This window comes from Grammomys surdaster, unplaced genomic scaffold (assembly GCF_004785775.1).
Source record: "Grammomys surdaster isolate TR1022 unplaced genomic scaffold, NIH_TR_1.0 149, whole genome shotgun sequence".
Classification (NCBI taxonomy): Eukaryota; Metazoa; Chordata; class Mammalia; order Rodentia; family Muridae; genus Grammomys; species Grammomys surdaster.
Window position 1 is genome coordinate 189,524 of NW_021604607.1, and position 16,207 is coordinate 205,730.

General features: G+C 47.7%; 1 protein-coding gene and 1 pseudogene across 1 annotated transcript; both read right to left on the reverse strand.

Annotated features, from left to right (window-relative positions):
• Nucleotides 1–1,204: 1,204 nt before the first annotated feature.
• On the reverse strand, nucleotides 1,205–1,834 carry LOC114619205 (annotated as a pseudogene).
• Nucleotides 1,835–5,157: 3,323 nt separating this feature from the next.
• Nucleotides 5,158–14,745, reverse strand: Mcfd2 (multiple coagulation factor deficiency 2). Its single transcript, XM_028765083.1, has 4 exons — nucleotides 14,678–14,745; nucleotides 8,545–8,701; nucleotides 7,644–7,803; nucleotides 5,158–6,533 (listed from the first exon to the last, which is right to left on the reverse strand). Exons 2-4 carry the CDS (start codon nucleotides 8,688–8,690, stop codon nucleotides 6,402–6,404), a joined length of 438 nt encoding a protein of 145 aa, XP_028620916.1. The 5' UTR covers nucleotides 8,691–8,701; nucleotides 14,678–14,745; the 3' UTR covers nucleotides 5,158–6,401.
• Nucleotides 14,746–16,207: the final 1,462 nt, after the last annotated feature.

Consider the following 16,207-nt stretch of genomic DNA (forward strand, 5'->3'; position numbering starts at 1 on the left):
AAAAAAATCAACACACACACACACACACACACACACACACACACACACACACACAAACACTCACACCCTGCTGTACATGGCAGGCTTAGACTAATCTGGCAAGCGGATGGATTTGGTAAGGAAAGTTACTCTTGCGCCTTTCTGCTGGCCCAGCCTTTTAATGTCTCTGTACCACCCTTTCCTGCTTAGACTGATTTCCTGTGTTTTGCCAAAACCAGATCAAGTCTTGGGGCAGCTCAATTAAAACCTGTGAGACATTTTCCAAGGACGCTATGGCAGAAAAGCCAGCTGTCATCAGCAAAAATGAGGTAGTTCAACAGGCTGTGGACTCCAAATGGTTGGTCTCCATGGTGATCAAAACAAAAAAAGAGTATTCCTGCTGTGCAGACCTGGAGCTGCTACGGACTTATCCCTGAGATTGCTCATGTACCTGAGAACACAGTGCAGGAATGAGGGCCTTAAGATTAAAATATACAAAAATACAAACCCAATATTTATATTAAGAAAAAAAAGCGCACAAGATACGTCATTCGCACGTAGATAGTGCAGTTGGCCTCCTGGAGAAAGTGGGACCCAAGGTGCAGTTACCCAGGGGAGCAAATAAATTAAAATCCCATTGGCCCAGAAAGGGCTGGGAGTGAGGCGGGAGCAGCAGGCCTGCAGTTGTCCCCCCAGCCACCCTTGGCCTGTCATCACAACCCGCTGCTAGAGACCATCCCCAGCACATCGTAGGACTGGGTTTTGAGTAAGCATGGTATGAAAATCTCCTCGCCTTGCTCCTGAAGAGTCCCTTCCACAGAACATAGTAGCTGGAGGATTAGGGTCATTAATCTTGACTTCACACTTGTTTCGAATCCTGTCTGGCAAGGGAAATATCACATGGCCTTCTAAAAAAGAGGAACTTCCCTATCCCAGCTACTTGGCAAAGCATGTTAAAGCCTCAGATAAAGTATGCAGGTACTAGGGTGGCTCCCCCACAAAATCCCTCACTTGCTTTCGGATAGAGCCCGGTAGGAGTTCCTTTGTCTCACCCTTTCCCTCCCTCCAAGGAAAGACAGGGTGACACTGGGAACCCCGGCCTGAGACATGGCAGTGCAAGCTACCCGTGCAACCCACCCTTATCCCCACTTTCTCCACTCTGCAGATTGATGCCTCCTCCCTGAAAACTCCCCATTAGCCAAAGAATAACCCTGACTCCTGGGCCTCAATTCTGGGCTTCTGGAAGCAGGGCAGGACTGTGGATCTCTTCCTCTTCCTCCCGGAAGTAGGCAGGCTTTCCCTGAGAACTGGGGCCCTGCTGGGCCTTCAGTGGACATGAGGCCACCATATGGTTGATGCTTTGGCAAAAGTGGCACTTCTTGGGCTGCGGAGGCAGCTTGCATTCCTTGACATGATGGTCTAGCCCACCACAGTTGTAGCACCTGTCGCCTTTGGCTCTTCGCTTCTGCATGTTCTTCCCCTTTGGCCACCGCTCACTCCCAATACAGAAGACGCCACCAGGGCCAGTGACGCGGATGGATTCCAGACCCTTGGCAGACTTCTTAAAGGTGAACTCCACTGCCTCACCCTCCTTGAGGCTTCGGAAACCTTCCATGTGCAGTTTGCTCTGGTGCACAAAGACGTCCACCGGGGGGTCGAGCGCGACCCCGGCGCGGGCGGTCATAGACAGGAAGCCGAACCCCATGCGCACGTTGAACCACTTACAGATGCCGGCCCCGTGCAGCAGCTGCGGCTCGTCTGCCGCTCGGGCCGCGTCAGGCGGCGCCTCTTCTGGCGCCTTCTCTGACGCCTTGGCGCAGCCACCTGCAAACTGCTGGTTGGACACCGAGCCCATGGTCGTTGGCTGAGCCCGTGGCCCCGGGCCCCAGGTCGGGCGGCTACTGGCCCCAGAGAAGTCCGGAGGCAAAGGCTTGAGTTGGCATTCTTAACCTTCTTCTCTTCCTATTACTCTTAAGTTTGACCTTTTCATTGTGTTCTGAATTTCATGAATATTTTGGGTTAGGAACATCTGACACTTTGTATTTTCTTTGTCTGATGTGTCACTATCTTCTATGGTATCTTCTATGCCTGAGATTTTTCTCTTCTATCTCTTGTACTCTGTTGGTAATGCTTGCATCCTTAGGGTTGCTTTTCTTGTGTTTTCTTTATTGTTTCTACTTTCATGTTTAGTTCTTGAAACATTTTGTTCAATTGCTTTACTGGCTTGATTGTATTTTCCTGTATGTCTTTAAGGGGTTTATTTGTTTCTTCATTAAGTGCTTCTACCTGTTTGTCTCTGTTTTCCTGTATTTCTTTAAAGGAGTTCTGTATATCCTCCTTAAAGATCTCTATAGTCTTCATGAGATGGGATTTTTAGGTCATTATCTTGTTTTTAAGGTGTGTTAGGGTATCCAGAGATTGCTGTGGTGGGAGAACTGGGTTCTCATGTTGCCAAATTGCATTGGATTCTGTGTCTTATGATCTTGGGCTTGCTTCTGTCCTTCTGATTCTCTCTGTTAAGTGGCCTGGGTGTTACTAAATAGAACAGGCTTCCTTGGAGGGAGGTAGAGCTGTGTGATCTAAATTAGGGCTGGTCTCCTTGAAGGCAGATAGTGTCGTCTCTGGTTAGTGTGTGTCTGGTTTGAACAGGCTTCCTGTGTCCCTGGTTGCTGCAGACATCCTGTACCCTTGTTGGCTGTGGAACTCCTGGGAGGCTTGCAGATTGTAGTGTTTGGGCATGTATCAGGCCAGTAATTCAGCCTGAGAGGGGAAGTGGGCTGGCATGAAGGTTGAGCTCAGAGGGTTGGGGTGGGAGAAGTGGGCCTGTGTCATCTGGGCCCCATGGTAATCTCAGCAAGTGTGGGTGTTTTTATGAGATTTTCACCTGTCTCTTTAGTTTCTGCAGACCTTTGGGAGGCAAACAGGCTGTAATGTTTGTGCAGGTATCAGGCTCAGGCATTTTCTTAATTGAATTTACCTCATTTCAGATGATTTAGTTTTTATCAAGTTAACATAAAACTATCCATCATAATTGATGTTGGAAAACCTAAGCCCATCTTCAGTAACCTAGAAACAGTGGCATGGCATCACCAGGCCTCCAAAATGAGACACTTTTCCTCTGCCACCAAGAGTTGTTTATTCTCCTTATGTACATGAGTTATACCCCTAAAAAAAGACCCAGTGTCTTTTGTCTGTCCCTTTTCCCCTCTCAGAGGCAGCCTCCACATGCATGACCCCCCCCCCCCCAATAAACCTTGTTACTGTAATATTTTAAAAAGGCTATTTCTTTGGCTAAGTGGCGGCAGCTCTGCTTAGCTCTGCCACCATGTTTCCGGGCCAGAGGCCCACGCGCCACAGCTGGAAGCGGCCAGAGGCCACACTCGTGCCACAGCTAGAAATGGCCAGCCAGAAACACCGGCCCTGCACCCACAAGATGCCAGCATGGGAGATGTCTCCGCCAATCTCCCACACTGACTTCACAAGGCTGGGCTGAGCCCAGACCATCCCGCCATCCACGCATGGTACCTGGTAGAAATGAGACTCTAATGTTTAAAGATTATCCAACAGCTTTATATATTTGGTAATGTTCAAATAACAAGATGCCCACACAATTGGAGGTGTTTCCTAATATCTAACCTTATAAGTTGTTACCCAGGACTGCTCTCGATACATGCATGGTCCTCCTCCATGGCTCCTACATTTCTGCTTTTAGCTCCTCCTCCTCCTTCTCCTTCCTTTCTTCACTCCCTCCAACTCCTCCCACATTACTGAGTTTATTGTAAAATGCCCAGCTTCAGGGCCACTGACCTGAAACCTAAACTCAGCTCCTCCCAGATCCTTGGATCAGGATGCCTCTCCTGGGCACATCTCCATTCTACAGATAAGGCAGTGTGCACAGCTGTCCCTGGAACATTCACAGGCAAAGAGAGTCAAGCCTTGCCTAGGGGATGTAAGGGGTGTATGGAGTGACACACTGTGTTCCTAATGTCCCAGACACTCTCCCATCAGGAAAGGCAAGCAGGGACAGGGCCACAGAGGTGACATGAAGAACAGACAACAATTGAGGAAAGGTCCCACCTCTCCTGCTTAACGGTCCAGTTCTAACTTTGAAGGACCTTCTCTCTGTCCTTGCTGACTCCCAGGCTGCCAGACAGTAAGGTACCTCCAGTTCTGAGTCCACTGCTAAGATCCTTCCAAGGAGCTCTGCGTGAAGGGCCAGGCCACAGTCTAAGGGCCTTTGGGCTAGGGGGAGTAATCTTTATCAACAGGCAAAAGGAAATGTGTCCTTTTCAGAATGCCACAGAGACTGCTCTAACACTTGGACCAGGGAGCACTCTAATAATGTGATCTATAATTAAGTCACCAGACTCAAGGGGAAACTGCCTACTCTAGAGAGTACTGTCACTACCAGAATCCAGCTGGAGAAGGAAGATTCAAAAGGGAGTTCGGTCAGAAGGATAAAAAAAACATGCTGAAGGGGAAAGAGATTCTGAACACAGAGAATCCCCTCTGCAAAATGGAACAGTGTGGGTCCCTGTTCCAGAGGATGTCCCGTGAAGATCTCCGGCCCAGCTGGGTGCAGGAGTCTGGGCCAAGGGGATAGAGTTTGAGCAGGGAGGGGAAATCACCTCTGCCGAGTCTCCGCTGTTGCCACTCAGTTACTCCCAGGTGCTGCACCTGTCTCTCTGCACAGACCCAGTGCGGGCTGGGCCGGTGAGAAGCCACTTTGGGAGAGCAGATCTCTTCCCAAGTATTACAGCTATTGCTACAGAAACTCTTGGACACCAGGATGATTCTCACACACCTTTACTTCTCCTGAATAGGACCCTTTTGTACAGTTTTGGGGTGGGTCAAGGCCTGGCAGCAGATAACCCCTACTGGCTTGGTCTGAGAGCTTGGAGACACCTCATCTACATGTGGGAGAGCCTGAGGCACTGTTCTCACATGATTGATGGCCACAGACCTCTCTGTGGAGGGTTCAAGCTGAGTGAAAGGAACCAGGAGCACAGGAGCAAAGCCGAACACCTTCCATCCCATTAGGGTCCAGGGTTCGAGCCATGCGCTTGAGCAGGCACCCAGCTGCCTCTCACAGCCTACTGTCCCACAGAACAGGGTCCTGGTCCTGATCCAGCCTTCAGGTGGCAGGGGAGGCTTTGTGGGAGACAGAGTCAACGACTGTTTACTTTTTCATGTTTTATTGTCAGATAGCCAGAGTTCATCATATAAATCTTTCAAAGTAATAAGATATTACAAGAATAGCTTACAAGTCAGCTCTTATTACACAAATACTTGACACAGAAAACTGTCTTACAAGAATACTTTAATAAAGAAAATAAGTCTCTATATATCTTAGAGCAGATTTGATTCAGTTTCTGATCCTGCCATCATTCTGGATTCTTTTACAATATGTCTAGGATGTCTCACAAAGCAAACTATATCCTGTGGCTGCTTCTCTTTCAGCTACTAGTGAGGTTCACAACACTAAAGGGCTTTAGGCTTCCTTTTCTAATCTTCCCTGAAATTAAAAGAATTCTCATATTCAGGTTTGAAGAGGTAATTTTACAAACATTCCTTCAATACTTGGATGAGGTTATCCACCACTCTCAGTGACTTATCTTTCTGGGTCTCACTTAGGCTAGACCAGCTGATACTTTAAACCTGTGATATCAAGTTCATAATCCATGAAGGGAGCCCTGGGAGCAAGGATAAAATAGAAGGATCAGGAATGCTCAAACAGTAGATAGTGATTAGAGAACATACCCAATTCAAGGTTTCTCTCAGGTTAGAATGACAGAACACAGAGTGTGGCAGTAGTTGTATAAGATCCTACAGATCTGGAAAAGGCTACTTATTTAGGCCAGTGGTGCTTCATTTCCAAAATGCCAGTGGGCAAGGAATCTTAGACTCTGCATCTGGTTGGACTCAATGGGTGACATCCTTCTTCTGCTGTGACTTCACTATATGACACAGTATGCCTGGGGAACAGAATTCTGACTACATCTGCCTAGAGACAGGACTGACCAGGGAAAGCATGTGGCTTTCATGCTCTCCCTCCAACTGTTACTGCAGTGTGTCCACTTGGCAAAGCAGACTGTCTTTACTTTTCAGGTAGCATGAATTAACATTAAGAAATTTGAGTGGCATTCTACAGTCAGGTTCCTGAGAGCTTGGAAATACCCACCACCCTTCTGAAGGTCCGCATCCAGCTCTTGTCCAACAAGTTTAAATCCACGTAGAGCCTGAGGCTTGTTGCTCTTCTCTCCGTATTCCTTGTGGCTTTTTCCTCACCCAGTCTAACAAACTGCCACAGGCTCTTACCAAAGTGCTGCAGCAGTCGATTGGAAATAAGTTATTTCGCATTACCAGACATGTTCATCACATTAGCAAGAGTCACACATCTGCATAAGTAAAGGGCCAGCTGGCTACTGCAGTGACTTTGCAAACTCAGCGTAGTCGATGTAGCCATCATTGTTCTTGTCGTCATCTCTCAGGACACCATCTATGATGCTGATGAGCTCATCCTCACTCATGGCTGGGGCCTGCTCACTCCCCTCCTACCGAGAGGTACACAAGAGAGTGAGGAGCAGAGTTATAGAGGACATTAGCAACTGCCTAAGGGCCACTTATCTAGGTAAGTGCCTTTGAGGTAGTACGCACCACTTCTAGGAATCCAGGCTCATGTCAAGTGTCAATTCATAAAACTCCAAGTGAGAAACTACATATGCCACTTACAGAGAGATGTGATGAAAACAGACCCTTGCTTTTTTGCCTAAATAATTACTGTTCATCATTGTTTAGTTACAAGGTAATGTATAGTCACTGCAGAAAGCTGAGTCTGGATTACAAAGAACTGTTTGTCAGAGTCTGTGACTTACACACCCATCATAAGGAAAATCTTCAACAGGGCCAGCCCACCCACGATTTGCCTAAGAAAATAGAAACGGTGACATTGAACACCTCAGGGTCAAAACAAGAGGAAGAAAACACTGCTGAAGAGAAATCCCTGCGCAGTTCTAGAGGCTGCTGTAGGAGGGCTGTACCAATGACAAAGCCCTGGCCATTCCTGTGGCGACTAGTTCTTCCTTGCCCCATCTCCCACCCTTATGTCCCACATCTCATGACCACACTACCACTCCCGTGCCAGGACTTCTGGCTCTTAACTCTTCTCTGACATTAATCTCACCTCGGTGAAAGCTTGTTGGGCTCCCTCTCACCCCCTCCCTGCCTCCACCAGGCAGAGGAGTAAGTGTCTACCCCTGCTGACTCAGGTGGACATGGAGACTGAGACATCTCTACTTGACCACACCTTGAGACACCAGGAGACACCTAACAGTATGACACAATCCCCAACTACTTCCAAAGCTTTGTCCCTTGGTCCTGGAGTCACCCTTGTTCTCAGATGAAATGACCCCTTTCCTGTGCTCTACACTGTGAACCTGGCTTGTGTTTTTAGGATGGACCCTCAAACTCCAGCTGTAGTAGCAATGTCAAGCCTTGGGCCAACCAGGCTCAGTATCTCTGGGGCAAGGGTGGGGTGGTGGGATATGAGGACAGATTAATGCTAATGGGAAAGAGCTCAGCAGCTCTGCTGAGGCGTGAGCACAGCACAGCTTACCAACGTGGGCACCATCTACCCAGATGCCCATCCGACCTCATCGACCTACCTCCTTGTGCACGTGAGTGATGGCTGTTGAAAGCTCTAGGCCATCAAGCAAACTGTTACCATCATAATCATGCATTTTGAAATAATGGAGCTGCAGTTCCTGGGGGGACATCTCCATCTCTGGCTGGTTGATGACACCTTCCAAATGTTCCATGATGTGCCTGAAAACCAACAGTCAGACTATGTCAAAACCTAGAAGGACTTTGAAACAGTGCACAGTCAAGAACACAGCACACAGCCAGGGCCACCAAAGGGGCAGGGCCACATCACACACAGCACAGCGGGCCACCTAGTGGCCTAGTGGACTGAGGCACTTTCTCTTTACTGTTACTGCTAGAACTTGTTTAAAATATGTCTTGAACTACCAATTTAAATAAAGATTAAGACGGGCATAATGGCATATGTCTCTAATCCTACTACTTGGGAGGCAGAGGCAGAGGCAGATGGATCTCTCTGAGTTCAAGGGTTGGTCTATATAGCAAGTTCCAGACCAGTGAGGGTACCTAGTGAGACCTTGTCTCAAACAAACAAACACAGATAATAACGCCAAATGTGAATCTTATTGGCCAAGAAAGACTCAGTGTTTGAATGTGTCACTAAAGGAGAGTCTTGTCATAATCAGGAAACCATAATCATATTCTGGATTCTGTTACTGTGTGTGTTGGGTAGGGATGGAAGTCTAAATTCTGACAAATAATTCACTGTTTAGGCTTCAAGAGCCTCCACCTGTGAGATGATGAAGACAGATATCTCACTACCAGGAGTCCCAAAGGATAATGAAAACACTGAAAACTGTTCAGGAGTCCTACAAATTGAAAGAAAGGGAAGGAGGGTGGGGGTGACCTGTGAGCTATAGCTGCAGATGGCAGGGAGGCAGAACCCTGGCCCAACTGAATACATACTCTTGGTCGTGCACTGTGCTCTTGTCCAGGCCCATGCTGCCATGATGGACACCAGCCCCATGCTCCTGGGCCCTGGCACCTAGAGCACAGTAGGCCCAGAGCAGGACACACAGGAAGGGAGCTGTGAGCAGCTGCAGGGATGCCATGCTTCCAGTACCTGGGTGGTGGGAAACACAAGGTGAAGGCACAGCCCCAGAGCAGGCAATGCGTCTGGGAATCCTGGGAGACCATGAGCTACAGACAAGGGCACTGAGACCTAGGCCCAATGCCAGCTCAGTCATACAGCCCCTGCTTGGTGCACAAGGTGCCACGCTGCACTCCAGTACCACAGAAAACAGGCAGCCTAGGGTACTGGTGCACACCTTTAATCCTAGCAGTTGGGATGTAGAGGCAAAGGCAGGCACATCTCCTAGCTCAAGGCCAGCCTGGTCTACAGAGCTAGTACCAGGACAGCCAGGACCACACAGAGAAACTCTGTCTTGAAAGAAAGAAAAATAGGAAGGAAGGGTGGGAGGGAGGGAGGAAGGGAGGGAGGGAGGGAGGGAAGGAGGAAGGAAGGAAGGAAGGACAAAAGAAAGAAAGGGCCAGTTCTGCCACAGGTTGCCTGCTTCCCAACCCAGAACTGGCAGTACAGGTCCACAATGTTAATATCAAAGGGCTGAGCAGTCATCCAAGAGCACACAAGGATCCAAAGATCATCCTGTATAAGCTCAGAGAGAAATGCTTCCTACTGGAGTACAACAAACCAAAATGAGAGATTTTCAAAACAGAGAAAACTTTTGGGAGTTCTGAAGAAATCTCCTTGAGTGAAGGCAGACAGACCCACAATGCTTCAGCCAGGCCTGGACAGACACTGGATCTGGGAGATAATGGCAGCTGATGGGGAGAAAGTGCAGGTAGTGAGGCAGGTGCTATGGCAGCGGGCACATGCTGAGCCAAGAGGCTGACACTTCCTGAGAACAAGTGGGAAGCACTGACAAGTCATGACTAGAGATTAGGTCGCAGGCTGGCGGGGCTTTAGGTGGACTCAGCTGGCAGTTTGATGGAAAGCGATGGGGTAAGGCAGGGCTGGAGACAGGACCATGGGAGCTGAGGGAAGCAACCAAGCTAGTCATATCAACCACAAAGCAGTGAAGGGGAGAAGAGACCACCATCTTGACCTTGTCCACCTGCCAGGGTCCAGAGAGGATCTCATAACTTTAACCAAACTGAGAACATCAGAAAGGAAAGCTACAGAGAAACTCATGTTACATCTTAATGCACTTGGAATTAAGATCAACAAGACAATTCAGCCACCGGCAAGCTCTTTGAAGACCAAATTACATCATATCATAGGTACTGTAATTAACTGCTGGTTCGATGAAAAGTCCTGCCCCTCTGGGCTTAGATTACAGACTCACCTCAAAATGGAAGGTGACAGACAGCTCAGGACTGTAAACACAGCCAGCTGTCCTCATCAAAAGGCAGAGACAATTCCACCATGAATAACAGTAGCATGACCCCAAACCTTCATCAGTAAAGATAAAGCATAATATTTAGGTCCCTCTTTAACACACCCTAAACTCAAACATGGCTCTGAAGCTGCTGTCTTCTCCTGGTGCCAAGGGTTGGAAAGCAGAAACGTTGTGGCCCTATTAGGATCCGAAATGTTCTCAGAGAGGACCCAAGAGAGAGTAATCTCAAGATTTCTCCAACCTTTTTTTGCCCATCCCCCACAATTAGTCCCTATAAAAAGATCAGCAACCACTGTAAGGGTGTCTTAGGGTTTTACTGCTGTGAACACACACCATGACCAAGGCAAGTCTTATAAAAGACAACATTTAATTTTGCTGGCTTACAGACTCAGAGGTTCAGTCCATCATCATCAAGGTGGGAGCAGGGCAGCGTCCAGGAAGACACGATGCAGGAGCAGCTGAGAGTTCTACATCTTCATCTGAAGGCTGCTAGCAGAATACTCACTTCCCAGCAGCTACGACTAGGGAATTAAAGACCACCCACACAGTGACACACCTACTCCTGAGCATACACAAACCATCACAGAGGGTTCCTAAAAGCAGTATGTAGCCTAACTACTATGCAGTGACATTATGCAATCTATCATTCTGCATAAGGTTTCTAATAGAGATTAAATGAAAAATCAAGCAGAACATCTATCCATAACTCACTGTTGCAAAATAAATATGTGCACACACATAAACACAAGTACACTGTTTAACAAAGTGTTGAATTTATAAGATTAGGAGTGACTAATCCTTTTACTTTTCTGCTATTTCAAAATGTCAACTCTAACTGGATGTGGTGGAAACACCCTTTAAACCCAGCACTTGGGACGCAGGGGTAAGTGAATCTCTGTGAATTTGGGGCCAGCCTGGTCTACATGTGTATGGAAGCCATGTTGACTTCAGGTGTCTTCCTCAGTTGCTTTGTACTTTATATATTAAGGCAGGGTCTCTGGCTGAACCCCAAGCTAGCTGACTCAACTAGTCTAGCTGGTGACCTTGCCTCTAACCCTCATCTCTGTCCCTCTCTTCTCCCCAAGCACTGAGATTACTGGCAGCTGCCACAAATACCTGACATTTATGTGGGTACTGGGTATCTGAACTCCAGTCCTCAGTTTACCCACTGGGCCAGTCATGGCTACATAATGAAATCCTATCTAAAAACAAACAAACAAACAAACAAAAAATCTACTATAAATTATTTTTTTCCATATCTATATATAATCCCTCCCATAATTCTGTTCTAATACTAAGTGGCGGTTTCTAGCTAACTCTTATCTCCAGATAATTCAAGAGAGTCAGAAACCATACTTCCAACTTAAGAAGTTAGCATCTAGACCCAGCCAGGGCAACTGTACCTGGAACAGTGCCTACTATGCTGACTTCACTTAACCCAAGCCAGAGTATAACAACTTGTTCTGAGCCCACATCTTAAGAGTGTGAGGATAGGAAGGACCGGAAAGGAGATCCAGTCCTACTCAGCCCCTCAGACTCAATTACCTTCAGTGTCTTCTCCAGGCAACTCACTTTTTATCCCCTTGGCTTTTTGTTGTTTCACTGTTTTAAAACAGGCTGTCACTATATAACTCACACTGGCTTAAACTACGATCATCTACATTCACCTCCCAAGTGCTGGGATGCAGGGATGTGCCACCAGGCTGAACTCCTAGCAAAGTCCCCTGAGTCTGGCTTACTTGTTCTTCCAATATATTTGGTTCCTGGCTTCTGGACTGGAATAGGAAGACATTCTCAGTACAGGGCAACTGCCTGGTATCTAGACTACTGGCTCGCAGCTTGTGTGCCCTGTGGGTCATGGTCCTTGGTGGACTAGAGGGATAACCACAGATACACAGCCAAGATTTTTTTTTAAATATGTGCATGTTGAGGAGGGTGGCATCGTGCTTCAGTGTGTGTGAAGGCTACATTGATTTCAGGTGTCTTGTTTAATTGCTCTCTATTTATATATCGAGAGGCAAGGTCTATAGCTTGCAACTACATTCTGATGTCAGTATAATGGAAGGGAGGACCTTGGAGCTATCTACTAGAAAGTTGAATCCATGGCACCTTTTCCTCTAGCAACATGGTTGGCTCCAACTGGGATGTGTATCTATGGGATGTTTTCAACTGACGTGATAGCAGACATTGACCAAGTGGTTAATAAACACAGGAACTGCGAGTTCAGGCTATCCTCTCTTCAGTATAAAAGCCAAGAACCTCTGAGCTTGCTGCAGCAAGTTCCCAACCATGAAAGCACAATAAATACCAGACCCAGTAAATCAAAAGGAAGATCCCACAAAGTGACTGCCACTTGTCAGATTAAACTGTTCCCAGTCAGAAGGAAAAACAGAGTATTCCATCCTGCACAAAGAGCACATTGCATCATCCACACCAACTACTTAGTTCAAGGCCATGGGCACACGGCCTGGAAGATAAGCCCCAAGGGTTCCTTGGCTCACTAGCCTTCAGGAAATGGCATAAGCCAAGCTAGAGAAAAATCCAACTAAGGAAGAGACTGACAACTGATTTTCCTTTTCTAAAGACAGGCAGATTCCCATGTACAGAGGCTCATTTTGATGGGCCTGGAGTCTTAGAAACTTGACTGTCTTATGTTCTCCTATAAATGGTTTATTTATAGGTTAGCACAATTATTTATATACTCTTGACTGAAATACTGTTCTTCATCCTTTGGAGGAGGTCATCTTCAACAGAATGAGAAACTCTGGGAGAGACAACACAGCAAAGAAAGAGGCAAAGGATATTGCTAAGCCCAACAGACTATCACCACTAACCCTAGTGATCAGTGTGGTATGACCTGCTGCATCCAGAGCGGGCTGTAGAAAACAATCCGTGCCTTAGCATTCATCTCAAGGAGCAGCATGAGTCTGACAGGGCCTTCCCTCAGGGCCTTGACTCCAACAAAGGACCATAGGACTCCGTTGCCACTGACTGTCTAGCCATTCCTTCAAGGCCCAGTTCAAATGTGACCTAAAGACTCTTGCTGCTAATACCCCTTGCTTCCTTGTCTGTTGCTTCCTTCCTATCTTTCCTTTCCCTCTTTCCAAAGGCCAGAACCTGTGTTCACTCATTTGTGAGCTGAACAATGCTGAGCTGGCTTGGAACAACCGGTCAGAAAACGGATGAAAACGGTGAGATGTAGCACAGCCCTTAGTCTTTATCTCAGAGGCTCTGGTCTAAGCTGAGCTCTCCCTTTGGAGCTCTGCTCCACAGAAGGACCTGGCCCACCCTTCCCTCCCACTGTGTCATTATTCCTATCAGGGAGTGAGCTTTCCTCCCAACAGCTGTTGGCAGCCTTTTTCTAAGTCAGAGGCTCTTAGTTAGGAATTTACATTCAAAGCAGTCACATTTGACAACACCCAAATATCCTGTACCCAGAGCCAATGCCAAGGAAAACTGACTAGTGCTTCCTAATTCTGGTCCTCTCCATGTTCTTGAAGTAAAACCAACCAGTAAATCTCTGGATTAAAGAAACCTCTACATGGGCTGAGGTTGAGAACTTGTCCTGAACAAGGCTGATGTTTAATCGTTTGATCCATCTGTTCATTGGGGGATTCCAAAGGAAAACCATGCTACCTTATAACTGACACTTAACTAACAGCCTAGTACCATAGGAGGAACAAAACTGTGAAGGTTGTGAGAACAGGCAGACTCCTTTCTCACACAGGACAGCCTCATGCAAAACAGAGGCCACTAAAGAGGCATGCAAGAGGTATCACAGAAAGCCCATCCACAGAAAGCGTGAGAGGAAATAATCTCAACCAAAAATACAGTGTGTCCCTCCATAGACAGAACATGTGGCAGTGAACATCTAAACTCAGAAATGACCTGGGAGGAGGGACAGGTCTTGAGTGTCGTACAAAGACAGTGAGTCACAACAGACACTGCAGGGAGGAAGAGCTTGGAAAGACAATGAGAATCCAAAGAAGGACCAGGGAATGGGGCAGGGCTGGCTGAGCATAAGAGATTTGTTTTAAGAGTGTCTTTAGCTCCCTTGTATTGGACACGTTGAAAAGGGTCAGGAAATATCAAAGGAGAAGAAAAGAGAACTGATTGCTAAGGCAAGGTGTCTAGAAAAGTGAGAGTTCTGAACGAGTTCAAAGAATTTGATGAGTGTAGGTGAGCATGACTCCCAGGCCTCTGGTTTTGGCATATGTGTAGACGGATGGAGGTGCCATGCCCCAGAAAGGGAAAACAGGAGAAACGAGCATCCCTTGTCTACCTAGCCTCCCGGGCTACTAGCCAACCCCGCCAAGACTTGTGGGTCTGCCCGGAGGAAGATGTGGGAGCCAGGAGCAGATGGAGTAACGCCTGCGGCCCGCGTGCTTCCAGGCAAGCCGGGATCCGTGTCCAGCCCACACAGCTGGCCCTACAGCCTGGTACTGAGTCGCCCGGGGATGGGGTGAGCAAAAACAGAACCGCGGGGCTCAGCCGGACAGACACGTCTGGCCCCGAAACCCTCTCGGAAGACAGGCTGCCGCCGTGGGCCACAGGTCCCGGTGCGCTCGGATGGTCGGCATCCTCCACCCCACCGCCCAGGCCTCCCATCCCAAGCCCCTGGTCCCGGATCCGCCGACCGACCACTGCCCCGAGGGTGACCCGCCCGCAGGTTCGCTCACCCTGATAATCCCCGAAGCAGTCGCGAAGCACTTCAGCATGAACCTTGTCAGTTGCCGTCCCCGGACGCTTTTACTCCACACGCCGAACCCGCCCCTCGCCCAGCCGCGCACGCGCACAGCCTCCTGCCCGCCCACTGGAGCCGTCGGGCCCGCCCACTACGCGGCCCGTTCCTATGAGTCCACGTGTCCCTTATGGCAGGCGTGGCCGAACCGGTCTCCCTAGGGTTACACCTTGCTGCTTGAGCGGTGGAGAGTCCAAGCGGCGTGCGAGTTGCTAGGCAACTCTGGAGCCCCGGGGCTTGGCTCGACGTGGGTTGTGGGCTGAAGGATCTGGAGGAGACGGACTTCAAAGCTGGCCAGCCTTGCCTTCTCTGTCCTTTGGCGGAGCTCTCTTTGCTCCCACTACAAACTGGGGAGAGTAAAACCCCTAATTCCTGTCCCAATGAGGCAGCCCGTGCTCGTCAGGAACCTTGCGTTTTCAAGACTGACCTGCTTCCGTTTTCTCTTTGCTCCATTCCTCGAGCCGCAGCCTCAATGACCGTTCACTCAAGCTCCACCAAGACTTATGGGCGATCCAGCTAGTAAAATTCTTGAAATCGACTGGTTTTGTTTTCTTTACTTTTTAAATTTATTTTTTTATTTTACTTTATGTACATTGATGTTCTGCCTACATATTTGTCTCTGTGTGTGGAATCCCCTGAAACTGGAGTTACAGTTGTGAGCTGCCATGTGAGTGGTGGGAATTGAACAGCTAGTGTTTCTAGCCATCTCTCCAGCCCCTGAGATCAGCTGTTATTTTTTGAGAGAAGACAATTTATATTCAAAAACGATCCTACTCTTTGCTCCTAACAAAATTGTCTTTTGGTGAATGTGTATAGATCCAGGTGGATATATGAGCTTAGGACTGTACATTTTAAAATTCCATCTCTCCTTTGTATCTATGAAGATACATAATCCGGGTTTTTTTAGATGCGCCTACATCATAAAGATTAAATCATTAAGATAAAGGGGAGAAAGATTATATCAAAACCCTTCCTGCTTCCTTGAAAATTGGCCAACAGCGCTGTCTGCCTCTTTGTCCCAAGATTAAGATTTCAACATTATCCTATAGGGAAAAAAAGCCTCTCGGAGTCCCTAGGATACTAACACAACATCCCATCTCATTATGAAGTTTAAATTAGTTTGATCCAGTTTATTCTGGGCACCCTGTACCTCCATTCATTTGTTCATTAGATCATCCATAGCTGACTACATTCAACCTACAATCCATTGTCCTGGGAGCTACAAATGCAGTTTATGAAGCTCAGTAACTAGAAACTGGACTTAGAGTAGCCTAGAACTCCTAATCCTCCTTCCTTCACCTCCCAACTCCCAGACTTTTCTTTCTGTTTGGTTGGGTTTGAGTTTGGATTGGGTTGGGTTGGGTTTTTTGTTTTGTTTTTGTTTGTTTTTTGACAGAGTATCAGGAACTTGCTCTGTAGACTGGTTTGGTTTGGTTTGGTTTGGTTTGGTTTGGTTTGGTTTGGTTTG